The 26,404-nt window shown below is 41.7% G+C and overlaps 3 protein-coding genes and 1 pseudogene across 8 annotated transcripts; 3 read left to right on the top strand and 1 right to left on the bottom strand.

Moving 5' to 3' along the window:
• Positions 1-4,116: 4,116 nt before the first annotated feature.
• On the top strand, positions 4,117-15,666 carry LOC118367485 (protein S100-A1-like). Of its 4 annotated transcripts, XM_052494369.1 has the most exons (4): positions 4,117-4,132; positions 4,748-4,806; positions 14,917-15,076; positions 15,514-15,666. In XM_052494369.1, exons 3-4 carry the CDS (start codon positions 14,936-14,938, stop codon positions 15,658-15,660), a joined length of 288 nt encoding a protein of 95 aa, XP_052350329.1. In that variant the 5' UTR covers positions 4,117-4,132; positions 4,748-4,806; positions 14,917-14,935; the 3' UTR covers positions 15,661-15,666. The 4 variants fall into 4 exon arrangements, with proteins under 4 accessions (XP_052350329.1, XP_052350328.1, XP_035606900.2 ...); XM_052494368.1 differs by lacking the exon at positions 4,117-4,132 and having other exon boundaries at positions 4,748-4,856; XM_035751007.2 differs by lacking the exons at positions 4,117-4,132; positions 4,748-4,806 and adding an exon at positions 13,175-13,283.
• Positions 4,748-15,762, top strand: LOC127915165 (protein S100-A1-like). Of its 3 annotated transcripts, XM_052494365.1 has the most exons (4): positions 5,948-5,985; positions 6,416-6,575; positions 7,015-7,166; positions 15,674-15,762. In XM_052494365.1, exons 1-3 carry the CDS (start codon positions 5,954-5,956, stop codon positions 7,162-7,164), a joined length of 342 nt encoding a protein of 113 aa, XP_052350325.1. In that variant the 5' UTR covers positions 5,948-5,953; the 3' UTR covers positions 7,165-7,166; positions 15,674-15,762. The 3 variants fall into 3 exon arrangements, with proteins under 3 accessions (XP_052350326.1, XP_052350325.1, XP_052350324.1); XM_052494366.1 differs by lacking the exons at positions 5,948-5,985; positions 15,674-15,762 and adding an exon at positions 4,748-4,856 and having other exon boundaries at positions 7,015-7,246; XM_052494364.1 differs by lacking the exon at positions 15,674-15,762 and having other exon boundaries at positions 7,015-7,246.
• On the bottom strand, positions 6,705-21,940 carry LOC118367483 (methyltransferase-like protein 25B; annotated as a pseudogene).
• Positions 21,941-22,020: 80 nt separating this feature from the next.
• isg20l2 (interferon stimulated exonuclease gene 20-like 2) lies at positions 22,021-25,642 on the top strand. Its single transcript, XM_035751006.1, has 4 exons — positions 22,021-22,157; positions 22,614-23,481; positions 24,645-24,845; positions 25,013-25,642. Exons 2-4 carry the CDS (start codon positions 22,777-22,779, stop codon positions 25,112-25,114), a joined length of 1,008 nt encoding a protein of 335 aa, XP_035606899.1. The 5' UTR covers positions 22,021-22,157; positions 22,614-22,776; the 3' UTR covers positions 25,115-25,642.
• Positions 25,643-26,404: the final 762 nt, after the last annotated feature.

Here is a 26,404-nt window from a genome sequence, read left to right as displayed (position 1 = left end):
ATGGTTCCAGTTTGGAGTCGGAGGGACAGACACTGGTCTCTCTATACAATGAAAACTGTTGACACAGCAGATACTGTCTGCTATGTATTATAGGTTTCTTTCATGCAGAGTTTAACCTTGTGACCCATTCTATATATCTGTTGTTCGTCATGTAGGTTGAAAGGGGTGTGTCTTGGCTATAAAATACCTTTGTACTTTTGTCTCGGGGCTCTCAACGAATCATTTGGTCGTGAATAGTCGACCAGCCATCATTATCGTAGAGCACTCAATTGATTCACTTTAGATGTGTGCGTTGTATTGACCTGCTCCCTTATGAATAAGTAATTAAATATTTAGTATAAGTATAACTCTGACTTGTGTGATAAGTTTGTCTTTCCTCATTTGATAGTAAAAAAAATTAACCACCACAGTTCCTATTCTAGTATGTCTCCTTATGTGTTTTTCCAATTGTTAAATGAGAAAATGGCTACCCAGACTAAATCAAAATGTATTATGTGCTGGCTATTTACAGAAATTGCCATCTGAGCACAGAACATAAGAAGAAAACATGTTATCACTCTACTCATTTTAAATCCCATGTGCATTATCATTGCTACCTGTATTTTCAGTATTCTGGAATAATAGGTGTGAACTGTACAAGATAATTGAAGGTACAATTAAGTTGAAGATTGCACAGGCTGTAAGAGATTCTAACAGTTGGTTCTGCTTCTCTGCACGGTAATGAGAGATGGTGGCTTTAGTTTCCCACACAAAAGGGAAAGGTGAGTGCTCTTTTTCTGGGTCACTCAAGTTGACATCTACTTAAGTGAGATCACCTTGGAAACGCATTCCGCAGAGCCCGCTTTTGTGGCCTTGACATGGCCAAGCCTCGATGAATGACTTCCACCAGACTTACAGTATTTGTCCTGGAGCTGTCTAATCTTGGAAGGTTAAGTAAAGTATAGCCTGCAAAGTAATACGCAAAGTATATGACATGCAAATACTTATGACAGAGGTCTGTATTCTGACACCATAGACAGTTACCACATATCAGGCCTAACACCTTTGCCAAGATATCCTAGAAACTATGGCTTCTCAGGCATTATCACTTAATTGATCCCTTGGTTGTGTATTCTGCAAATATACATTTAAATTAGTGTTTGTTTTATTGAGTGTTTATCTAATCTACCGTAGTCATAGCATAAGAGCATGTAATCCTGAAAAGGGATAGAAGGACAGGTGTTGTATGTCAACGTGGACATTAGCATATGAATGAATTAGAATATCATAGAATATAGCATGTGTGATGAAAGATGGCTCATTCATCAGCTACAGCTGATTTGAATTTGGTAGTTAGAGTCTGTTATGAGCGCATAAGCATACAGAGGGAGATTATTTCCATGTGATGTCATTTGAGGTGATAAATGCTGGCAAACCCTTTTGGGTGCCCAGCAAGGGACAATGGTGAGAGAGAGAGTGAATGTATGGAACATACTGTAGTAGGCCTATACATATCTGACCTGCTGCTGTCATATCCCATGGCTAATGTACTGTCATATCCCATGTCTAATGTACTGTCATATCCCATGGCTAATATACTGTCATATCCCATGGCTAATGTACTGTCATATCCCATGGCTAATGTACTGTCATATCCCATGGCTAATATACTGTCATATCCCATGGCTAATGTACTGTCATATCCCATGGCTAATGTACTGTCATATCCCATGGCTAATGTACTGTCATATCCCATGGCTAATATACTGTCATATCCCATGGCTAATGTACTGTCATATCCCATGGCTAATGTACTGTCATATCCCATTGCTAATGTACTGTCATGTCCCATGAGTAATATACTGTCATATCCCATGGCTAATATACTGTCATATCCCATGGCTAATGTACTGTCATGTCCCATGAGTAATATACTGTCATATCCCATGGCTAATATACTGTCATATCCCATGGCTAATGTACGGTCATATCCCATGGCTAATGTACCGTCATATCCCATGGCTAATGTACCATCATATCCCATGGCTAATATACTGTCATATCCCATGGCTAATGTACTGTCATATCCCATTGCTAATGTACTGTCATGTCCCATGAGTAATATACTGTCATATCCCATGGCTAATGTACTGTCATATCCCATGGCTAATGTACCGTCATATCCCATGAGTAATATAGTGGTGTGGGGGATGTGCTTTGGCAAAGTGGGTGGGGTTATATCCTTCCTGTTTGGCCCTGTCCGGGGTGTCCTCGGATGGGGCCAATGTCTCCTGACCCTCCTGTCTCAGCCTCCAGTATTTATGCTGCAGTAGTTTATGTGTCGGGGGCTAGGGTCAGTTTGTTATATCTGGATATTCTCCTGTCCTATTCGGTGTCCTGTGTGAATCTAAGTGTGCTAATTCTCTCCTTCTCTCTTTCTTTCTCTCTCTCGGAGGACCTGAGCCCTAGGACCATGTCCCAGGACTACCTGACATGAGGACTCCTAGTCCACCTGGCCATGCTCCTGCTCCAGTTTCAACTGACCTGAGCCCTATATCCTGACATGAAGGCTCCTTGCTGTCCCCAGTCCACCTGACTGTGCTGCTGCTCCAGTTTCAACTGTCTGCCTTATTATCCCATGCTGGTCATTTAAACATTTGAACATCTTGGTCATGTTCTGTTATATCCTACCCGGCACAGCCAGAAGAGGACTGGCCACCCCACATAGCCCGGTTCCTCTCTAGGTTTCTTCCTAGGTTTTGGCCTTTCTAGGGAGTTTTTCCAGCCACCGTGCTTTTACACCTGCATTGTTTGCTGTTTGGGGTTTTAGGCTGGGTTTCTGTACAGCACTTTGAGATATCAGCTGATGTACGAAGGGCTATATAAATAAATTTGATTTGATTTGATATACTGTCATATCCCATGGCTAATATACTGTCATATCCCATGGCTAATGTACCATCATATCCCATGGCTAATGTACCGTCATATCCCATGGCTAATGTACCGTCATATCCCATGGCTAATGTACTGTCATATCCCATGGCTAATGTACTGTCATATCCCATGGCTAATATACTGTCATATCCCATGGCTAATGTACTGTCATATCCCATGGCTAATGTACTGTCATATCCCATGGCTAATGTACTGTCATATCCCATGGCTAATGTACTGTCATATCCCATGGCTAATGTACTGTCATATCCCATGGCTAATGTACTGTCATATCCCATGGCTAATGTACTGTCATATCCCATGGCTAATGTACTGTCATATCCCATGGCTAATGCACTGTCATGTACTGCCAGAAATTGTGTACACATATCATTGCGACATGGGGCCGTGCATTATCATGCTGAAACATGAGGTGATGGCGGCAGATAAATGGCACGACAATGGGCCTCAGGATCTCGCCACGATATCTCTGTGCATTCAAATTGCCATTGATCAACTGCAATTGTGTTTGTTGTCCAAAGTTTATGCCGGTTCATACCATAACCCAACCACCACCATGGGGCACTGTTCACAACAAACCACTCGCCCACACAACGCCATACACGCCACCTGCTCGGTACAGTTGAAACCGGGATTCTTCCGTGAAGAACACACTTCTCCAGCGTGCTAGTGGCCATCAAAGGTGAGTATTTGCACACTGAAGTTGGTTACGACTCCAAACTGCAGTCAGGTCAATACCCTGGTGAGGATGACGAGCACGCGGATGAGCATCCCTGAGATGGTTTCTGACGATTTGTGCAGAAATTCATGGGCTTATTTTTCGTGGACAGATTTTGGGCGGAGTAAAACCTCTTGCTTCACCTCTTCCTCTCTACTTACAGCTGGTCACTGTCTTGGGTTCTCAGCAGATGTGTATGGAAGACAGCTGGCTCCATGTGAACTTACTCCCGACGCTCTGTTTTAACGTTTAGAAACGTTAATAATTATACCTTGCAATATGGTTTTGGAAACATAAAGCCTTCCACTTTCACATCTAAATAATTGCACAAATGCTAAATAAACACTTAATATACAATGTTTTAACAGGTTTTAACACAGTTGCACACTTCTCACGGTCGCCTGTCTTCCGTAGGCCTAAATAAGCGCTATAACATGGAAATATGGCAGCCCTGCATGGACCTCTAATCCTAAAAAGGTGTGTAGTCATTTAGCCTTTTGTTTTTTCATAAATACCATCTCACTGATGTGAAAGTTATTCCAAATATTTCCAAAACAGTATCTCTTCGTGCGAGGTATAGGCGTATTTGCGTTTAGACAGAGCATTTGGGAATTGTCACGGCATTTCCCTCAGAAGGCTAAAGGGTACGTCCAATGGCTCATGTAATGCACTAGAATAAATGTTACATGCGGTATATTGATTCATTACGCCAATTTTGTTGCAAAACCATTTTAGCCTACGCCAAACGGTAAACGTTTTGCAAGAGTTTATATTGGACAAATTCAGGTAGGTCCCGTTACCGTTTCCTCGGAGTGCATCAGTGTGGTTCTTAAACCGTAAACGGTTTCCGTTGCAACTAAACTCGGAATGGAAGTCGGTCTTTTTAGTTGCTTTAAACCAATAGATCCCATCATTTCAAGACGTCGTTGTTAAATACAGCCTATACGACTGTATACTAATACTGTCTTGTTTATGCGATAGGCTTATACATTCTGTATAATACTTATAATTAGTAGTTGCACCGCGAAATGTAACCTTACATGGTTAAATTAATTAGGCAAACCTGTGTCATTTGCATCCGTGATGTTGCAGGTTTCACCGGTGGGAGGCGCCTGATTTGAATTTTGTCTCAGGTGAGATGCATAAAACAGGTAAGATGACAGTCGACGCCACTTCTGCTTCGTTTGTCATCCGCTTTGAGGTGAGTAGCGGACCTGTTTGTGGTATTATATATATATATATATATATATATATATATATATATCTATCATGTTTGGCCATGCAGCCTATTTTTATTTGTTATACCTTTATTTAACTTGGCAAGTCAGTTAAATAACACATTCTTATTTTCAAATGGCCTAGGAACAGTCAGGTGAGAGAAATCAAATGTCCTTTTTTGGGGGACTCTAGCATTGGATTTCTATTTTATAGTGGGTCTCTTTTGGTAATTGCACAATTTGCCATCGGTTTTATAATTTGCTTAAACTAGGCCTACAAAAAGATTCAGCAAATGTGCTTTGGGCCTATACTGACTGGAATAACAACTACAGTGTACAAAATATTAGGTAGGCCTTCCCCTTTTGTCCTAAGAATAGCCTCAATTCGTGGTCGATAACTCTACAAGGTAAAAAGCGTTCCGCAGGGATGCTGGCCCATGTTGATGCAAACACTTCCCACAGTTCTGTAAAGTTGTCTGGATGTCCTTTTGGGTGGTGAACCATTCTTAATACAAACGGGGAAACTATTGCGCAGCGTCACATTTCTTGACATACTCCAACTGGTGCTACTGGCACCTGTTAATTTGAACAGAAGTCTTTTGTCGTGCCCTTTCACCCTCAATGGCACACATTCTCAAGACTTAAAATCCATATTTTAACTTGTTTCTACCCCTTCAACTACACTGAAGTGGATTTAACAAGTGACATCAATAAGGGATAATGGTGTTCACCTGGTCAGTGTCATTGAAAGAGCAGGTGTTCCTTATGTTTTGTTCACTCTGTACTTTCAGTCCAATTGCCTCAACAGCCTGTGGTGTTTTAATGAGGGTGTTTTTCACAGAGCTGATCACATTTGTAAGGAACAAAACCACACAATCTAAACTTATCAAATAATGCTTGATTCAGGGGTGTTGTGTGCTTTAGATGCATCAAACATTAGGCCTACCCCCTTCAGAGCTTGAATTATTAGGATAGCGGCACACATCACGAAAGAATGGGCTACATTTGTGTCTCTGGGGATGACAATTTTATAGCTTGTGAAACCATCTATAACCTTACTGAGACAACCAATCCTTTTCAAATGTTTATCATGGACCCCCTGAGAACAGCAAGGTATGACTGTTTCCTCTGTAGGCTCACCAGGACAACCAATAGCAATGTCTCATTCTCCTTTGGATCAATATTTTTCAATCCTAGTTGCTGCTGGAGTTGCTGTCTTATTAAAGATCTTAATTCATGGGTTGCTAGTTATCGGATGCCTGTCTAGATCATAATTGAGAATTGACTGGTTTTCAAAGACTACATTTGAAAGGGGGATAGAATTTTAACCCACATGATCATTTTGAACTGGATTAAATGCTAAAAAAAACTGGCCCCAGTGGCTGTTGCATACAGTTTACAATATTCTACACACTGACAAATGTTTCATGTAAAAATAAACCGGAACCAGTAAGGAGTTCACTTCATGCAAATTGACTTCTACTGTAAAATCTAATTGCTTATACACTGTCATGGATTGACCTGTCCCTCACATTTCTTTTAGGTATTCACAGCAGTGTAAAATGGGTTCCAAACTCGAGAGTGCAATGGAGGGGCTAATTCAAGTGTTCCACTCATACTCCTCAAAAGAAGGGGACAAGTACAAGCTGAGCAAAGTTGAGCTGAAGAATCTATTGCAGGGTGAACTGAGTGAATTCCTGGCGGTGAGTTTGATTCCTAATGCTGTCCAGGGGAGAGATATGTGGTTTCAATATGACATTCTGTTCAATTACATTTTAAGTAGACATAAACAAAATGTAAAACTGCCCCAAAGCAAGTCATACATGCAAGAATTGGAGAAGTCTTGATTTATTGAACAGTTGTGGGACCATCACCTTCACAACATATTGTATTAGAATCATTTAAATAATACAATGGCCTTGCCTAGAAATGACACATCACCTAGACATTTCATAGATCTGAAATGATTTGATGGTAAAACAATGGCATGAGCTCGATCTTCCCATCTGATTGGCTTTGTGAAATTTCCTGCGCATTGCTTATTCCAATTCTTATCTACAACTGTTCCAAGATTCATGTGGCTGCTTCTGGTCTTGGCCTACCTTTCAATGCATTAACTGTTTCTACTCCTCTCTCTCTCAGGCATGCAAGGACCCTATGGTAGTAGAGAAGATCATGAGTGATCTGGATGAAAACAAAGATGGCAAAGTGGACTTTCAGGAGTTTGTCGTCTTGGTTGTTGCGCTGACGGTGGCCTGTAACGAGTTCTTTGTAGAGGGCCTGAATGAATGAATTAATGAGTTGGGGGGAAACAGTCTGTGACCTCAACTTTCTACTCATTATTCCTTGTTAATAAAACAAACGTATGCTTTCATTTGATTGAAATGACTATCTTTTTGACAAAAAGGCAAATGTTTCAATATTCTTGTCACATAATGGTAATTTCTGACAAAGGCTCTTTTCACTGTTGTAAAATGATTGCTTCTGGAAATAATCCTGCAATGGACTGGGCAGTTTCAGTGTACTATTGCACTCGTAGTTAATATTCTGCTCAGATCAATGAAGGTGATCATTGCTATCTTTCTAAATGTTACTCAGCTCATTTGACTTGAATGTGTGTTACTGGTACATGTCTTTTACATGAACTCTGGGCTGTATGAATCAATCGTCTCGGAGTAGGAGTGCTGATTTAGGATCAGTTTTGCTTTTTTGATCTGTGAATAAGATTACATGGACGTTAGGGACTTGATCATAAAAAAGCACTTGTACTGAGATTCTTCATATGGCCCCTGGTCTGCCACCTATGCTTAAACATGGCAAACCACACCCAACATTTTAGGGAAGGCTTTGTACTGAAATGCACAACACTTTTAGCCAAACATGGTTCTAAACTAACTTCCAAAGTGTCTTCCCCTCAGGTGTGCACTGCAAAGCTACAGAGGAAGGGGGAAAAAAACAAGTTCACACACAGCAGACTGGGGAAACTTAGGATGCAGCAAATCTTAATGAAATGCAAAGCTTGATTTAAATCCATGTATGACTGCTGCTGTGAGAAATGCCACCTTAAACTAATATTTCAAGCAGCCTTAAACTAGTGAGACTACTAGAAACAGGCTTTGGAAAATTAACTAAGGATTCATCAGGTGAAATCTAAATACTAGTCTTCATTCATTTACACAATTTGACAGAAAAGGGGTACATTCTCTCAAGCTATTTTGTCCAGACAATATGGAAAAGCAATTGCATTACATGTATGGTTGCATGCCCTCCACTTCTTTCCACAATCTGTGAAATATTAGTCATTAGGCTCTGGCCATGTCCAAATACCCATACTTATGTTCTAAATAGTAGGCCATTTTGAAAATCCACTATACTTTAAATGCGCAGATGTCATACTTATTTCAGCTTTGACAACCAGATATGGGGATGTGCTATCAAAATGAACCAAAACACGAAACAATGCAATTGTGCATGATTCAGTATAGTAAAACATTTTTATAGTATGTACTTTTCAAAAATCAGGTATGGCTTAAATGTTACTGATTTCAGGTCATCTAGAATTTGATGCACATTTTTCCACAGTGCACTGGAAGAGGTGGGCTGCGAGTGATTGGCTACTTGGAGAACTAGGACCAAAATTAGGCAACTTAATTGGGAAGATGCCAAATAGCAAAGCTTCTGCGGTGGTGTTCAAATGTACTGTAGGCCAAGTAGTTTTTGTTCTCTTTAAAATGATGATGCGTGTTGCTGCATCAGGCTACATCTTTTGAAAACATTTATTTACCCAAAGTGGATTTCTGTTCTCATTAAAGTATTGTTCATCAGAGCTTTTAAACTAAACCATCTTTAGATGTTTTAATGCGTCAGTAGCGGGGACTCTGGATGTGGCTGCGTTATTGTCATGTTAATCTGGCCTTTTGACTTGAACACATGGATTGTTTTAGGTTTGAAGGTCTTAGCAGTCATTCTGATCTCGTTCCCAGTTATCAGTGCTTTAGTTTTCTGTTGCTGTCCAACAGTTTTGAATCTGCGATGCACCGGCATGTCTACGTTTTTTGTTGATTTTAACATTTGAAAAATGGTGTGTGTCCTCGGGTATTTGATTTAATGTAAAAATGCACTTGGGTTTCACTAAATATGTTAACGAAACCAAAACCAGATTTAAAGTGCCTTTGAACCGAGTATGGTAGTAGGTGCCAGTCATACCGGTTTGTGTCAAGAACTGCAACACTGCTGAGTTTTTCACACTCATCAGTTTCCCATGTATATCAAGAATGGTTCACCACCCAAAGGACATCAAGACAACTATAATGTCATGACTATTCAGAGTTTAGAGAAATTAACTGAATTGGAAATGGGCTGGTTAATTAATGCATGTCTTTTGAATTTTGAAAAATCCACCCGTACTCTGCACCGCCCCACCTACTCAGCCAGTCAGGAGCCGCTACTGCGTTGTGGCCGTGGCATACTTTTTACTAAACGGTACGTGCAAAATAGTTTGCGACAATGAGTACATAGTATGCAGTTTAAGTATGTAGTACGGATTTTTGGACACAGATACTCACTTCTAAACTTCCACTCCAAAGTTTTTGAGCACCAATGAGTAAGGGAGTAAACTCTGAACACAACACACGATTTTAGAGATGTCCTTCTTGGTTATGGAAGAGTACACTCGGCCTCTTTGTCCCTTGTCGGCTGCTTCAGTACCAGGTTTCAGGGAGAGAAAGCAGGGTCAAAGAGTGGCACCAGCTGACTCTTTATACCTACACCAACAATCAACAAATAACACCTTTACTGTTAGCACTGCACTCACAAAAAAATACAAGATCTGATAACACACAGTCTCTGTACATTTCCTCACCTTTCTCCTGAAGGTATAGCATCCTGTCCAGCAGCACCAGAATCTACACCACCGGTAGAATTTGAATTTGGTAGTTGGAGTCTGTTATGAGCGCATAAGCATACAGAGGGAGATTATTTCCATGTGATGACATTTGAGGTGATAAATGCTGGCAAACCCTTTTGGGTGCCCAGCAAGGGACAATGGTGAGAGAGAGAGTGAATGTATGGAAAATACTGTAGTAGGCCTATACATATCTGACCTGCTGCTGTCATATCCCATGGCTAATGTACTGTCATATCACATGTCTAATGTACTGTCATATCAGATCCTCCTCTCCACCCTCTCCGAGTTGGGCATCTCCGGCGCAGCCCATGTCTAATGTGTCACCACGCGCTCTCACCACTGTCATATCCACATGGCTAATGTATGCTGTCATATCCTGCATGGCTAATGTATCACCACCTGTCAGCAAGACGGATCCCTCTTCCTGGACTGCCCATGGCTAATGTACTGTCATATCCCATGGCTAATGTACTGTCATGTACTGCAGGTCCTAATCCAGGCACTTGTCATCTCCCGTCTTGATTACTGCAACTCGCTGTTGGCTGGGCTCCTGCCTGTGCCATTAAACCCCTACAACTCATCCAGAACGCCGCAGCCCGTGGTGTTCAACCTTCCCAAGTTCTCTCACGTCACCCCGCTCCTCCGCTCTCTCCACTGGCTTCCAGTTGATCGCATCCGCTAAAGACCATGGTGCTTGCCTACGGTGTGAGGGGAACGGCACCTCAGTGGCTCTGATCAGGCCCTACACCCAAACAAGGGCACTGCGTTCATCCACCTCTGGCCTGCTCGCCTCCCTACCACTGAGGAAGTACAGTTCCCGCTCAGCCCAGTCAAAACTGTTCGCTGCTCTGGCCCCCAATGGTGGAACAAACTAAATCTTCAAGGAATACCTAGGATAGGGTAAGTAATCCTTCTCACCCCCCTAAAAAGATTTAGATGCACTATTGTAAGTGGCTGTTCCACTGGATGTCATAAGGTGTATCGTCTGCTAAATGACTTAAATGTAATGTAATGTACTGTCATATCCCATGGCTAATGTACTGTCATATCCCATGGCTAATGTACTGTCATATCCCATGGCTAATGTACTGTCATGTACTGCCAGAAATTGTGTACACATATCATTGCGACATGGGGCCGTGCATTATCATGCTGAAACATGAGGTGATGGCGGCGGATAAATGGCACGACAATGGGCCTCAGGATCTCGTCACGATATCTCTGTGCATTCAAATTGCCATTGATAAACTGCAATTGCGTTTGTTGTCCAAAGTGTATGCCGGCTCATACCATAACCCAACCACCACCATGGGGCACTGTTCACAACAAACCACTCGCCCACACAACGCCATACACGCCACCTGCTCGGTACAGTTGAAACCGGGATTCTTCCATGAAGAACACACTTCTCCAGCGTGCTGGTGGCCATCAAAGGTGAGTATTTGCACACTGAAGTTGGTTACGACTCCAAACTGCAGTCAGGTCAATACCCTGGTGAGGATGACGAGCACGCGGATGAGCTTCCCTGAGATGGTTTCTGACGATTTGTGCAGAAATTCATGGGCTTATTTTTCGTGGATAGATTTTGGGCGGAGTAAAACCTCTTGCTTCACCTCTTCCTCTCTACTTACAGCTGGTCACTGTCTTGGGTTCTCAGCAGATGTGTATGGAAGACAGCTGGCTCCATGTGAACTACTCCCGACGCTCTGTTTTAACTTTCAGAAACGTTAATAATTATACCTTGCAATATGGTTTTGGAAACATAAAGCCTTCCACTTTCACATCAAAATAATTTCACAAATGCTAAATAAACACTTAATATACAATGTTTTAACCGGTTTTAACACAGTTGCAGGCAGCAGTATTTTTCAGTTACAACACTATTACACACAATTGTTAGGAGACGCTTCGATAGCTAATTAGTTAAATAAAGGTTAAACAAAACTACTAATTATAACAGGTCGGCTTCTTCAAATTTCAGTCAGTCGTCTTCTTCAAATTTGTATTGGAGGACCGCAACAAACTGAAACGTGCACACACCGCCACCTACTGTATTGGAGTGTGAGGACGGTCACGGACTCCCTATTCATCTATTTCTCTTATCGAGCCCTGTGTTTCCACCTACTGTTCTGGAGTGTGAATTCATTACACTTTGACACAAAAAGGGAAGGGGACAGGGAAACGGGACCAACTAACCTTACATCTATTAAAAACCTCACAACTTTTTCACTACTTGGCTCCATCTGAATCCTACACCAGGCTGACATCCTGGGAGGACGAGACACTATCATTCAACACTCATTGTAACTCAACTGCAGTAAAATCTCATACACCCAAGTACCTGTCTGCAGCTGCCACCACAACATCTATTTTGTGTGATTTACGTTCCATTCCTGAGGTACAGTTGATAACCATGGCTATGCCTCACTCTCTATTGGCCACAGCCTGCTCACAGGGATCATCTTAGGATCTCTAGCCCTGTACCCATCTTCCTCTTCTACTCTCTTCACTGTCTCGGCAAACCAAACTTTCTGTACTACTCTGATCCAAGCAACTTCAACCTGCCTTTCTCTCACTGGAAACTTCTGATCCTCAGCACCATGGGTACCCCCACAGTTAACACACAACGGTTTTCACCGATACTGCATATTCCTTTGTCTCATGCCCCCCTGCACACTTCTCACGGTCGCCTGTCTTCCGTAGGCCTAAATAAGCGCTATAACATGGAAATATGGCAGCCCTGCATGGACCTCTAATCCTAAAAAGGTGTGTAGTCATTTAGCCTTTTGTTTTTTCATAAATACCATCTCACTGATGTGAAAGTTATTCCAAATATTTCCAAAACAGTATCTCTTCGTGCGAGGTATAGGCCTATTTGCGTTTAGACAGAGCATTTGGGAATTGTCACGGCATTTCCCTCAGAAGGCTAAAGGGTACGTCCAATGGCTCATGTAATGCACTAGAATAAATGTTACATGCGGTATATTCATTCATTACGCCAATTTTGTTTCAAAACGTTTTGCAACAGAAACCATTTAGCCTACGCCAAACGGTAAACGTTTTGCAAGAGTTTATATTGGACAAATTCAGGTAGGTCCCGTTACCGTTTCCTCGGAGTGCATCAGTGTGGTTCTTAAACCGTAAACGGTTTCCGTTGCAACTAAACTCGGAATGGAAGTCGGTCTTTTTAGTTGCTTTAAACCAATAGATCCCATCATTTCAAGACGTCGTTGTTAAATACAGCCTATACGACTGTATACTAATACTGTCTTGTTTATGCGATAGGCTAATACATTCTGTATAATACTTATAATTAGTAGTTGCACCGCGAAATGTAACCTTACATGGTTCAATTAATTAGGCAAACCTGTGTCATTTGCATCCGTGATGTTGCAGGTTTCACCGGTGGGAGGCGCCTGATTTGAATTTTGTCTCAGGTGAGATGCATAAAACAGGTAAGATGACAGTCGACGCCACTTCTGCTTCGTTTGTGATCAGCTTTGAGGTGAGTAGCGGACCTGTTTGTGGTAATATATATATATATATATATATATATATGAAAAAAACAACCTGTATGCCTAGTTCTTGTTGAGCATATGTTCATGTTTGGCCATGCAGCCTATTTTTATTTGTTATACCTTTATTTAACTAGGCAAGTCCGTTAAAGAACAAATTCTTATATTCAATGACTGCCTAGGAACAGTCAGGTGAGTGAAATCAAATGTCCTTTTTTGGGGGACTGTAGCATTGGGTTTCTATTTTATAGTGGTTCTCTTTTGGTAATTGTACAATTTGCCATCTGTTTTATAATTGGCTTAAACTAGGCCTACAATGTTTCAGCAAATGTGCTTTGGGCCTATACTGACTGGAATAACAACTACAGTGTACAAAATATTAGGTAGGCCTTCCCCTTTTGTCCTAAGAATAGCCTCAATTCGTGGTCGATGAACTCTACAAGGTAAAAAGTGTTCCGCAGGGATGCTGGCCCATGTTGATGCTGACACTTCCCATGTTGATGCTGACACTTCCCATGTTGATGCTGACACTTCCCACAGTTCTGTAAAGTTGTCTGGATGTCCTTTTGGGTGGTGAACCATTCTTAATACAAACGGGGAAACTATTGCCAGCGTCGCATTTCTTGACATACTCCAACTGGTGCGCCTGGCACCTGTTAATTTGAACAGAAGTCTTTTGTTGTGCCCTTTCACCCTCAATGGCACATTCTTAAGACTTAAAATCCATATTTGAACTTGTTTCTACCCCTTCAACTACACTGAAGTGGATTTAACAAGTGACATCAATAAGGGATAATGGTGGTCACCTGGTCAGTGTCATTGAAAGAGCAGGTGTTCCTTATGTTTTGTTCACTCTGTACTTTCAGTCCAATTGCCTCAACAGAATGTTTTTTTATTGAGGGTGTTTTCACAGAGCTGATCACATTTGTAAGGAACAAAACCACACAATCTAAACTTAGCAAATAATGCTTGATTCAGGGGTGTTGTGTGCTTTAGATGCATCAAACATTAGGCCTACCCCCTTCAGAGCTTGAATTACTAGGATAGCTGCACACATCACGTAAGAATGGGCTACATTTGTGTCTCTGGGGATGACAATTTTATAGCTTGTGAAACCATCTATAACCTTACTGAGACAACCAATCCTTTTCAAATGTTTATCATGGACCCCCTGAGAACAGCAAGGTATGACTGTTTCCTCTGTAGGCTCACCAGGACAACCACTAGCAATGTCTCATTCTCCTTTGGATCAATATTTTTCAATCCTAGTTGCTGCTGGAGTTGCTGTCTTATTAAAGATCTTAATTCATGGGTTGCTAGTTATCGGATGCCTGTCTAGATCATAATTGAGAATTGACTGATTTTCAAAGACTACATTTGAAAGGGGGATAGAATTTAACCCACATGATCATTTTGAACTGGATTAAATGCTAAAAAAAACTGGCCCCAGTGGCTGTTGCATACAGTTTACAATATTCTACACACTGACAAATGTTTCATGTAAAAATAAACCGGAGCCAGTAAGGAGTTCACTTCATGCAAATTGACTTCTACTGTAAAATCTAATTGTCCATACAGCTTATACACTGTCATGGATTGACCTGTCCCTCACATTTCTTTTAGGTATTCACAGCAGTGTAAAATGGGTTCCAAACTCGAGAGTGCAATGGAGGGGCTAATTCAAGTGTTCCACTCATACTCCTCAAAAGAAGGGGACAAGTACAAGCTGAGCAAAGTTGAGCTGAAGAATCTATTGCAGGGTGAACTGAGTGAATTCCTGGCGGTGAGTTTAATTCCTAATGCTGTCCAGGGGAGAGATATGTGGTTTCAATATGACATTCTGTTCAATTACATTTTAAGTAGACATAAACAAAATGTAAAACTGCCCCAAAGCAAGTCATACATGCAAGAATTGGAGAAGTCTTGATTTATTGAACAGTTGTGGGACCATCACCTTCACAACATATTGTATTAGAATCATTTAAATAATACAATGGCCTTGCCTAGAAATGACACATCACCTAGACATTTCATAGATCTGAAATGATTTGATGGTAAAACAATGGCATGAGATGAATTTTTCCGTCTGATTGGCTTTGTGCAATTTCCTGCGCATTGCTTATTCCAATTCTTATCTACAACTGTTCCAAGATTCATGTGGCTGCTTCTGGTCTTGGCCTACCTTTCAATGCATTAACTGTTTCTACTCCTCTCTCTCAGGCATGCAAGGACCCTATGGTAGTAGAGAAGATCATGAGTGATCTGGATGAAAACAAAGATGGCGAAGTGGACTTTCAGGAGTTTGTCGTCTTGGTTGTTGCGCTGACGGTGGCCTGTAACGAGTTCTTTGTAGAGGGCCTGAATTAATGAATGAATGAATGAGTTGGGGGGAAACAGTCTGTGACCTCAACTTTCTACTCATTATTCCTTGTTAATAAAACAAACTTATGCTTTCATTTGATTGAAATGACTCTCTTTTGACAAAGGCAAATGTTTGAATATTCTTGTCACATAATGGTCATTTTTAACAGAGGCTCTTTTCACTGTTGTAAAATGATTGCTTCTGGAAAGAATCCTGCAATGGACTAGGCAGTTTCAGTGTACTATTGCACTAGTAGTTAACATTCTGCTCTGATCAATGAAGGTGATCATTGCTATCTTTCTAAATGTTACTCAGCTCATTTGACTTGAATGCGTGTTATTGGTACATGTCTTTTACATGAACTCTGGGCTGTATGAATCTATCATCTCGGAGTAGGAGTGCTGATTTAGGATCAGTTTTGCTTTTTTGATCTGTGGACGTTAAGGACTTGATCATAAAAAAGCACTTGTACTGAGATTCTTCATATGGCCCCTGGTCTGCCACCTATGCTTAAACATGGCAAACCGCACCCAACATTTTAGGGAAGGCTTTGTACTGAAATGCACAACCCTTTTAGCCAAACATGGTTCTAAATTAACTTTCAAAGTGACTTCCCTCAGGTGTGCACTGCAAAGCTACAGAGGAAGGGGGAAAAAAACAAGTTCCCACACAGACTGGCTGCATCCTCAGTTTCCCCAATCTTAATTAAATGCAAAGCTTGATTTAAATCCATGTAAAAGATTGCTTTAGAGCCTGTTTGCGGCAACAGAACACTGCAGTCTCTGACAACTTAATACTGGAGTCTGGATGCTTCAGCCATTTGCGTTTAACACTTCCTGTAACTTAAAATATGAGCGTGCACTGAGCAACATGTCAGGGTTTCATGTATGACTGCTGTGAGAAATTTGCCACCTTAAACTAATATTTCAAGCAGCCTTAAACTAGTGAGACTACTAGAAACAGGCTTTGGAAAATTAACTAAGGATTCATCAGGTGAAATCTAAATACTAGTCTTCATTCATTTACACAATTTGCCAGAAAAGGGGTACATTATCTCAAGCTATTTTGTCCAGACAATATTGGAAAAGCAGTTGCATTACATGTATGGTTGCATGCCCTCCACTTTCCAATCTGAAATATTAGTCATTAGGCTCTGGCCATGTCCAAATACCCATACTTATGTTCTAAATAGTAGGACATTTTGAAAATCCAGTATACTTTAAATGCGCAGATGTCATACTTATTTCAGCTTTGACAACCAGATATGGGGATGTGCTATCAAAATGAACCAAAACACGAAACAATGCAATTGTGCATGATTCAGTATAGTAAAACATTTTTATAGTATGTACTTTTCAAAAATCAGGTATGGCTTAAATGTTACTGATTTCAGGTCATCTAGAATTTGATGCACATTTTTCCACAGTGCATTGGAAGAGGTGGGCTGCGAGTGATTGGCTACTTGGAGAACTAGGACCAAAATTAGGCAACTTAATTGGGAAGATGCCAAATAGCAAAGCTTCTGCGGTGGTGTTCAAATGTACTGTAGGCCAAGTAGTTTTTGTTCTCTTTAAAATGATGATTCGTGTTGCTGCATCAGGCTACATCTTTTGAAAACATTTATTTACCCAAAGTGGATTTCTGTTCTCATTAAAGTATTGTTCATCAGAGCTTTTAAACTAAACCATCTTTAGATGTTTTAATGCGTCAGTAGCGGGGACTCTGGATGTGGCTGCATTATTGTCATGTTAATCTGGCCTTTTGACTTGAACACATGGATTGTTTTAGGTTTGAAGGTCTTAGCAGTCATTCTGATCTCGTTCCCAGTTATCAGTGCTTTAGTTTTCTGTTGCTGTCCAACAGTTTTGAATCTGCGATGCACCGGCATGTCTACGTTTTTTGTTGATTTTAACATTTGAAAAGTTTTGGTGTGTGTCCTCGGGTATTTGATTTAATGTATATATGCACTTGGGTTTCACTAAATATGTTAACGAAACCAAAACCAGATTTAAAGTGCCTTTGAACGGAGTATGGTAGTAGGTGCCAGTCATACCGGTTTGTGTCAAGAACTGCAACACTGCTGGGTTTTTCACACTCATCAGTTTCCCATGTATATCAAGAATGGTTCACCACCCAAAGGACATCAAGACAACTATAACGTCATGACTATTCAGAGTTTAGAGAAATTAACTGAATTGGAAATGGGCTGGTTAATTAATGCATGTCTTTTGAATTTTGAAAAATCCACCCGTACTCTGCACTGCCCCACCTACTCAGCCAGTCAGGAGCCGCTACTGCGTTGTGGCCGTGGCATACTTTTTACTAAACGGTACGTGCAAAATAGTTTGCGACAATGAGTACATAGTATGCAGTTTAAGTATGTAGTACGGATATTCAGACACAGATACTCACTTCTAAACTTCCACTCCAAAGTCTTTGAGCACCAATGAGTAAGGGAGTAAACTGAACACAACACACGATTTTAGAGTTGTCCTTGGTTATGGAAGAGTACACTCGGCATCTTTGTCCCTTGTTGGCTGCTTCAGTACCAGGTTTCAGGGAGAGAAAGCAGGGTCAAAGAGTGGCACCAGCTGACTCTTTATACCTACACCAACAATCAAGCAATAACAAATAACACCTTTACTGTTAGCACTGCACTCACAAAAAAAAAGATGTATGGAATCCAGATACAAGATCTGATAACACACAGTCTCTGTACATTTCCTCACCTTTCTCCTGAAGGTATAGCATCCTGTCCAGCAGCACCAGAGTCTACACCACCGGTGCCAGTAGCAGAGCCAGGCTGAAGTATACCACCACACGACTCTCCTGCCTCAGCATGGCCCCCACTCTGTAGGTGTCCAGGGGCAGGCCCAGACGGGCATACCTGTGGGTACATGGTGAGAGGGCGTCAGGGGTACATATAAGACCTAAAGGCTACATAGAGAGAACGCAGATATTGAATTCCTAAATGTGATCATCAAAATGATTATCATTATACACAAGGATAATACCAAATAGTAAAGGTTTTTCTGAGACAAATGCAAGGATGAATTTCTTAGGTTTTCATCCTAACATACAGTGAAAGCTGCTGCCTAATGATACAGACTGAAGAGGTATGGATACAAACTTGTGTAAACACTCACCCTGTAAAGGGTAGTAGATGTGCTTTCTTTATCGCCTGGACTGATAACTGTCTTCAGGGTTGCCCGATAACAGTGCATCCTTAGCAACCCACTCTCCACCCGCAGCCTGTGCACGTAGTCCTCTATGGCGTGACACGCCCACTCCTGCGCTTTATAGGACAGCTGGTGTCCTGGCAACCCCTGCACCGAGGAGCTCATTGGGTAGCCAAACTCTGAGTGATATGTCTCATTGGTGGGCAAAGGGGAAAGGGGACGGGCTATGAGGCCAGGGGGGTTTGGGTTCTAGCTGGTGGTGATCAGCAGCACGCCACTGAGGTGATGCCATGAACGTGAGGGGAGCTGGCAAAGTGGAGAAGTAGGGTGGCGCTGAGGTCCCCGCAGGCATGGAGGCATGTTAGGATGAAATCTGGACATCCCTGCCCCTCTTCCACAGGGCAGACAACAACTTCAGTGGATGAACACTCATGGCAGAGTAGGTGGACATATGGGCCTTGTCCGGCTTTAGTCTTGCAGAGACGTTTTGGAAACGAGAGGGAGCTAGACCGGGGTTCATGTTTTACACTAGGAAAAGAGTTTGTACATGCATTGTCATTATTCTTGAGTGGGGATGCAGCCTGGCCATTGTCTCAACAACCCAGGAATTCTGATTCTGCAGTCAACACAGTCTGGTCTCCATGCCCATGTTGCTGATCAGCTTCTGACATGGACCCCCGCTGTCTCTTCTTACTGAGTCCAGCCAGAGTGGTCTGATCCTCACAGACACAGTTACCATTTCCTAACTGCTTGATGCTTTGGGGTTGACCCAGCCAGCCACATGGTAGGGTGAGGGGCCAGATCTAGAGAGGGGAGGTCCATTCTGAAAGAGTATGAGCAGTATAAATATTTAATGCTTCATCATATTGCATATTAGCAATATTTACCAAATTGCTTCACTCTTTCTTCCAAAAAACTCCTAGTCAACTGGGCCTTTCTTGCACTTTACTACTGAGCGTTCTGGTGCATTACCTTCCTCTGCCGCTCCTTCTCCAGCATCCACAGAAGCTGTCCATCATATTTGGATGCCATGGAAACTAGAGTGGGATCAGCCTCAATTCCAGTCCCAGACAGACCGAGCCCAAACGACAAGAAACAAGTCAAATGGCCCTAGGGAGACTAGTTGGGATATACAACATCGTGACAAATCTCATTGTTAGGCAGATTACAAAAAGTAATATTGTGTGACTCCTAGGTCTGATAACAAGACTGAATATTAGGTTACCTGTCCAGAGCCCACATCCACCACACTATTGCAGTCTGTCAGGTCACAAATCTGCTTCACCAACTGTGTAGAGAGATGAACAGATCTGTATCCACAACTGAAATGCTTATTTGAATCAGCAGTATATATAAAAAAGTATTATGCACATCCATATATGTAAAGTAGTATGCACATCCATATATGTAAAGTAGTATGCACTCCATATATGTAAAGTAGTATGCACACCTTTACCTTGCCCAGACTCCAGATCTCATGCTGCTTTTTGGGTTTCACATGTTTCCCAGCAGTGAGCTCTGACTCTTGTTCTCCAAGAACTCCTCTGGCTTCAGCATGCCCACTTCATGTCCCTGCTTGCCCTTGGGTGTCATGGGGAGCGTCAGGGCATGCACAGTGGCCCGGAAAGCCAATAGTGAAAGAGGCAATAGTAGCTGAAATTTAAAAAAAAAAGTAAATTGTATAAGTTATTTAACTGTTTTATGATATAGAATCCAATTCAAATTGAACGAATACACTGGTATGACTGAATACCTTTTTTATATTTATTTTATTTCACCTTTATTTAACCAGGTAGGCTAGTTGAGAACAAGTTCTCATTTACAACTGCGACCTGGCCAAGATAAAGCAAAGCAGTTCGACACATACAACAACACAGAGTTAGTTACACATGGAGTAAACAAACATACAGTCAATAATACAGTAGAAAAACAAGTCTATATACAATGTGTGCAAATGAGGTGAGATAAGGGAGGTAAGGCAATAAATAGGCCATGGTGGCAAAGTAAATACAATATAGCAATTAAACACTGGAATGGTAGATGTTCAGTAGATGAAAAAAAAAGTCACATTCAATCTGTTAGCTATTTGTGGGGGTGACAGGTCACAGAGGAACTATTGCCATCTGGTAGGTGTAACAGTATAACTTTAGACCGTCCCCTCGCCCATACCTGGGCGCGAACCAGGGACCCTCTGCACACATCAACAACAGTCACCCACGAAGTATCGTTACCCATCGCTCCACAAAAGCCGCGGACCTTGCAGATCAAGGGGAACCACTACTTCAAGGTCTCAGAGCAAGTGACGTCACCGATTGAAACTCTATTTAGCGCGCACCTCTAACTAGGCTAGCCGTTTCACATCCGTTACATAGGCAATGTAGCCCATAGATCCTCACTGAATAATTCCTATGGCAGTAGAAAACATGATCAAGAACACATTAATTGATGAGTAGCTAGAGAAATCTATCCAGGGGCCCTTTTGAGCCAGGGATCAAGCTTCATGGGAAACTTTGAGCCAGGGATCAAGCTTGTAGGGTGAAGTTGCCTCTAGACGCTGACCTTTGGTCAGTTTTACATTTTTCCTAATAATGGTTTAGGTCAGGATTGAGGGAGGGGAAGTTGATCCTAGATCTGTAGGGGAAACTTCAACCTGGAGCGGAGGACTCAAGACCTGATAGCAGTATATCACGTGATCATCTTATAATCAAATAACAGCAGGTCTCGGCAAAAGTAGTAAGCTACTAAAACTGTTATTGTGTCGATTATGTTATTTTGTAGTAACAAAGAATTCCCCTTGTGTTCTCAGACTGGGAAGAAGGGGCACTCGTCCGTGGAGGACGCCAAAGCCACCATGGAACTGTACAAAGTCGTGGAGGTGGAGTGGGAGAGGACCTTTGCCTCCAAATAGCAGCTTAATTAACTTTTTTAAAAACATGTAAATAGAATGCGTTGCTTGCTACGTACAATTATGAAGGAATCGGAGATGTGTTTGTATGTCGACAGAAAATATGTAAGATTTCTTGCCAACTCTCTTTGCTGCTCTGCTGAAAGTGTCCGTGAGCACATCATTCGACTGTCGTATCGGCAACTGACTGGCTACAACAACTGGTTACGAATTGTGAACATTAAACATTTCAACAATAGGCTATTTCAACAGAGACCGAGTGAAATAGTTCTATATAACGACGATGAGAAGTGTTTGTGGCTCTTCCTCACAACGTACGTCCATTATGTATATCACAACACGAACTCTGAACACCGGAACCGGAAGTAGTCGACTGTTTGGCTGTTAAGGAAGTCGGAGCATGGTGTTATGTTTATAGGTCGGTGTATAAATGTAATTTGTTGTATAACGCTGATTTGTGCACCACCATATTATCAGGATACAATTTGAGTGAAGACATAGAGTTAAATTAGTCTGTCTGGAGAATAGCTAGCTAGCTAATGTTCGAGTCGACGCTTAGCATTATAGCTAGCCAATGACCCAGTTCAAGCTCTCCGCCTAAATCGTATTTTCGACTGTAATATCATCCTGACAGCTAACGTTTACACTACACGGATTACACATACTTTTCGAAAATACCTAACGTTAATTGTGGCTAGCTAGCTAAATTGGATCAATGTGGGTTTCATACTAAGCTATTACCAAACTAGCTAGATTATATAAACAGCTAACTAGCTGGCTTCTTTGTTTGTCATTCATGACTATAATCTTTTCCTACAATTTCAGACATACCAGCTGCTTTGTTAACAGAAACCAATTTTGTTTTTTTGTCCAGGTATCGCAATACTGCTTCCATTGATGTCATGGTAATTGGGTCAGAATGACATTTGATTAAAGCAAATATTTGAACCTAAATTTCCTGTTGAAGGGAGTGGGACGTAAACAGTTTTAGTCCAAGAACAAACCCAGCCCCAGTTGAGGAAGATTCCCCTCCCAAGATGTCTGACATTATGTTAAACCTGGACTGTTCGGGCAGCAGTGGACCCTGTAAGGACTCATCAGGAAGAAACACACACAAGGCATTCATCAACAGGCGGCGACTCTTGGAGAAAAAGGGTTACCTCAACAAAAAGCAGAACCAGCACAATCACGGACAGGGGAATAAACATCAGGGCCCACCTCACTTTTACAATGGGGCCAATCGGCCGTCTCAACCCAATGCTGCACACAACAAAAGCATTGCTCACACGCAGAATACTCACAGTAAAAGTTATCACATACCCAGGTCAGATCATGCTAGAAGCGTTGCTTCCAAGCCTGCATCATCCACAAGCAGCTCAACATCGTTGACCATAACTGTGGAGAATTCCACCAATCCTGAGCAATCCACTTCGACTATCACCCCGGGGCACCAACCCCCACCCACCAGGACTGTTGCCCGCTATGCCTCTGTCCCAAGTGGGTCGGCCCCCCTTTGTAACCCCCTGAAGTACCTTGCCTTGGACTGTGAGATGGTCGGCACGGGCCCCAAGGGTCGCAACAGTGAGCTGGCACGATGCAGTATTGTCTCCTATGACGGAGACGTGGTGTATGACAGGTACATCAAGCCCACCAACGCAGTCACTGACTACCGGACTCGTTGGAGTGGCATCTCCTGGCATCAATTGGTCAAAGCCATGCCATTTCAACATGCCAGGAAGGAGGTAAGGCTCCCGGAAGAGAATGTTCAAAGGAGGAGGAAAAATATGTTTTCCGTTGAACCTTTTTCCACCGTAAAGGACCTATGAGCATATCAAATTGGGTGTTAAATGAAAGCTAAGAGTCTATATTTTGGGGAAATGAAGGCATAGATACATTTTTCAATTATCCATCTTGAAAATGTGATATTAGCAAAGGATTTGATTTCTGGATAAACAGGTGGAAAAGCGGTCTTAGAAAATATATACCAGAAAAAGTCTTAAAATGTATCAGAAATACATCAAAACACAGTAATGTTGAAGTAAAGACCCCTGCCAACTAATAGCAAAACTAATTTTGAACTGGACTGTTTTTACAGCATTGAGCGGTCATGAGTCGATGCGCTTGTTTTGAGATCAAAGTGAGAGCTACGTGTAGTGACTTGTGCATATTTGTTCATATCCTTTGCTAGTTAGTGAGTTATTAGCCCAATTAAAGATCATTTGTAGTCGTCAATGGAGGATTGATTGCTTCCTACAAGAGTACAAACCGTGAGCATTTTCTTTATAAAGCGAGTCAGGTAAATAGCTTTGTAGTGTTGTATTTTGAGACCGGCTTGAATAAGCTAAGTAACCAATAGGCAGAGCGTAGCAATGGTATGGGAATAATTATGCATTTTATTTTGTAAAGTGGTTTCTTGCATCAAACAACACAACATTTGTTGTCGTCTTGTCTAAAGGTCAAGTGGATTAACAGGTTAATGTCAAGCCCTGCATGTTTTTTGTCATGTTAATGTAAGCCTACATTGAACCCCACACATTGGCTGCTACTGTTGATTTTTCTACTCACAGTAGCCTACTTGACCACTGTTAAAACTAACCTAAAGCGGGAACAGCATCAGTGTTCACAGTAAACCGCGCCGGAAGTTGCACTGAATTTTCAAGTTTGCACTCAGCAGACCTGAAATTTGCTCAGTGATCATTTTTTTAGAGGGAACATTGGTTGTATGGTTTGTTAAACTTTCAAATCAATGATTTTTGTTTGGCATACATTTTCAAGTGAAAAAACTGAGTCAAAGCGTAAATCTGTTACAGTGGAATTGCCTCTTAATCTATTCTATTTGGACCTTTACTTTGCTAAACATGACCATGATATCATTTGATCTCTTCTGTATTCCCCCCTCCTATAGATACTGAAGATCCTTGCAGGAAAGGTGGTGATAGGGCATGCTGTCCATAATGACTTCAAGTCCCTGAGTTACAGTCACCCTGCTGTCTTAACGCGGGACACATCCCGCATTCCTCTCCTCAACCAGAAGGCTGGCTTTCCAGAGAAAGATGTTGCCTCACTGAAAAGACTCACCAAGGCCCTGTTCAATCGCAACATCCAGGTGAGAAGAGACTTCTGATTGAAACAGGATTGATTTGAATATAATCTATGGTGATTCAGTCTAGGTTGTTGTTTCTCGTCTCGGCAAAAGTAGTAAGCTACTAAAACTCTCTTATTGTGTCGCTTATGTTATTTTGTAGTAACAAGGAATTCCCCTTGTGTTCTCAGACTGGGAAGAAGGGGCACTCGTCCGTGGAGGACGCCAAAGCCACCATGGAACTGTACAAAGTTGTGGAGGTGGAGTGGGAGAGGACCTTAGCCTCCAAATAGAAAAAAAGCCAGTGAAATACAGTATGGACTGAACTGGTGAAAGGATTGAGTGATGGTATGGACGTATCATGTTTAACATAATTTTAACATTCAGAAATCACTATCAGGTCTTCCACTTCTCACCTCAGCCACTTCTGTCTGTTTTTCTAATTCTGTAAAAAAAAGAAAAAACAGTTGCCTTCAGGGTTGCAGTAGTTTATTTTATGCTGGATGACCTATGGCACAAGATGGCAGTCCTCTGCTACAAGGTTGCAGTCTATTTTCTTGGTTTTTATTAATTAATTCCTAATACAGTACTGTGATGTTTTTTTTGCTTTGAATTGTCTAGAGTTATTTGTTCAGACATTTCTATTTTATATATTCAATTGTTAACATACAGTATCTCAGTACCTCATGTACATGTTCATTTTCCCGGGTGAAAGTAAAATTCATTTTAATACAACTGCAGTATAATGAACAAATTGGTTTTAAATAATTATTGTAATGGCTAACATGGCAAAAAAAGAAATAAATGACCATTTCAAACTTTTAAGCCTACATTACTTATTGATATAATGAATGGCGCCCAAGAACATGGCTGACGTTTTACATTTTTTTACTTATTGTGTACATAATGTTGCTGCTACCGTCTCTTATGACCGAAAATAACTTCTGGACATCAGAAAAGCGATTACTCACAGCGGGCTGGAAGAAACTTTTTCCTTTAACGAGTGACAAGAAGGATATCCTGCTTTCACCGGAACAGGCCCAGATCCACGCCTTTTGTGTGAAGAAAAGATGCCGGAAAAGGGGCCACAGATCAGGCATCCTTCTGAGAATTAACTCCCACTGCCTTCCATTCTTGCTAACTTGCAATCATTGGAAAATAAAATTGATGACCTATGATTAAGACTATCCTACCATCGTGCCCACAAAGCTCATCACTAAGCTAAGGACTCTGGGACTAAACACATCCCTCTGCAACTGGATCCTGGACTTCCTGATGGGCTGCCCCCAAGTGGTAAGAGTAGGCAACAACACGTCTGCCACGCTGATCCTTAAAACTGGGGCCCCTCAGGGGTGTGTACTTAGTCCCCTCCTGTATTCCCTGTTCACCCACAACTGTGTGTCCAAACACTACCCCAACACCATCCTTAAGTTTGCTGATGACACAACAGTGGTGGGCCCGATCACCGACATTGATGAGACAGACTAGGGTGGAGGTCAGAGAACTGGCAGTGTGGTGCCAGGACAACAACATCTCCCTCAATGTGAGCAAGACTAAGGAGCTGATCGTGGACTACAAGAGAA

Source organism: Oncorhynchus keta, chromosome 34 (genome assembly GCF_023373465.1).
Source record: "Oncorhynchus keta strain PuntledgeMale-10-30-2019 chromosome 34, Oket_V2, whole genome shotgun sequence".
NCBI classification, from domain to species: Eukaryota; Metazoa; Chordata; class Actinopteri; order Salmoniformes; family Salmonidae; genus Oncorhynchus; species Oncorhynchus keta.
This window is presented reverse-complemented; position numbering and strand designations above follow the sequence as displayed.

Bases quoted from the DNA above. Each gene is read 5' to 3' on its own strand.
- isg20l2 (XM_035751006.1), top strand. From the start codon at position 22,777: ATGTCTGACATTATGTTAAACCTGGACTGTTCGGGCAGCAGTGGACCC. The intron at 23,482-24,644 runs GTAAGGCTCCCG...CCCCTCCTATAG, and splicing joins TTCAACATGCCAGGAAGGAG to ATACTGAAGATCCTTGCAGG. The intron at 24,846-25,012 runs GTGAGAAGAGAC...TTGTGTTCTCAG, and splicing joins TGTTCAATCGCAACATCCAG to ACTGGGAAGAAGGGGCACTC.
- LOC118367485 (XM_052494369.1), top strand. From the start codon at position 14,936: ATGGGTTCCAAACTCGAGAGTGCAATGGAGGGGCTAATTCAAGTGTTC. The intron at 15,077-15,513 runs GTGAGTTTAATT...CCTCTCTCTCAG, and splicing joins AACTGAGTGAATTCCTGGCG to GCATGCAAGGACCCTATGGT.
- LOC127915165 (XM_052494365.1), top strand. From the start codon at position 5,954: ATGTTTATCATGGACCCCCTGAGAACAGCAAG. The intron at 5,986-6,415 runs GTATGACTGTTT...CATTTCTTTTAG, and splicing joins GACCCCCTGAGAACAGCAAG to GTATTCACAGCAGTGTAAAA. The intron at 6,576-7,014 runs GTGAGTTTGATT...TCTCTCTCTCAG, and splicing joins AACTGAGTGAATTCCTGGCG to GCATGCAAGGACCCTATGGT.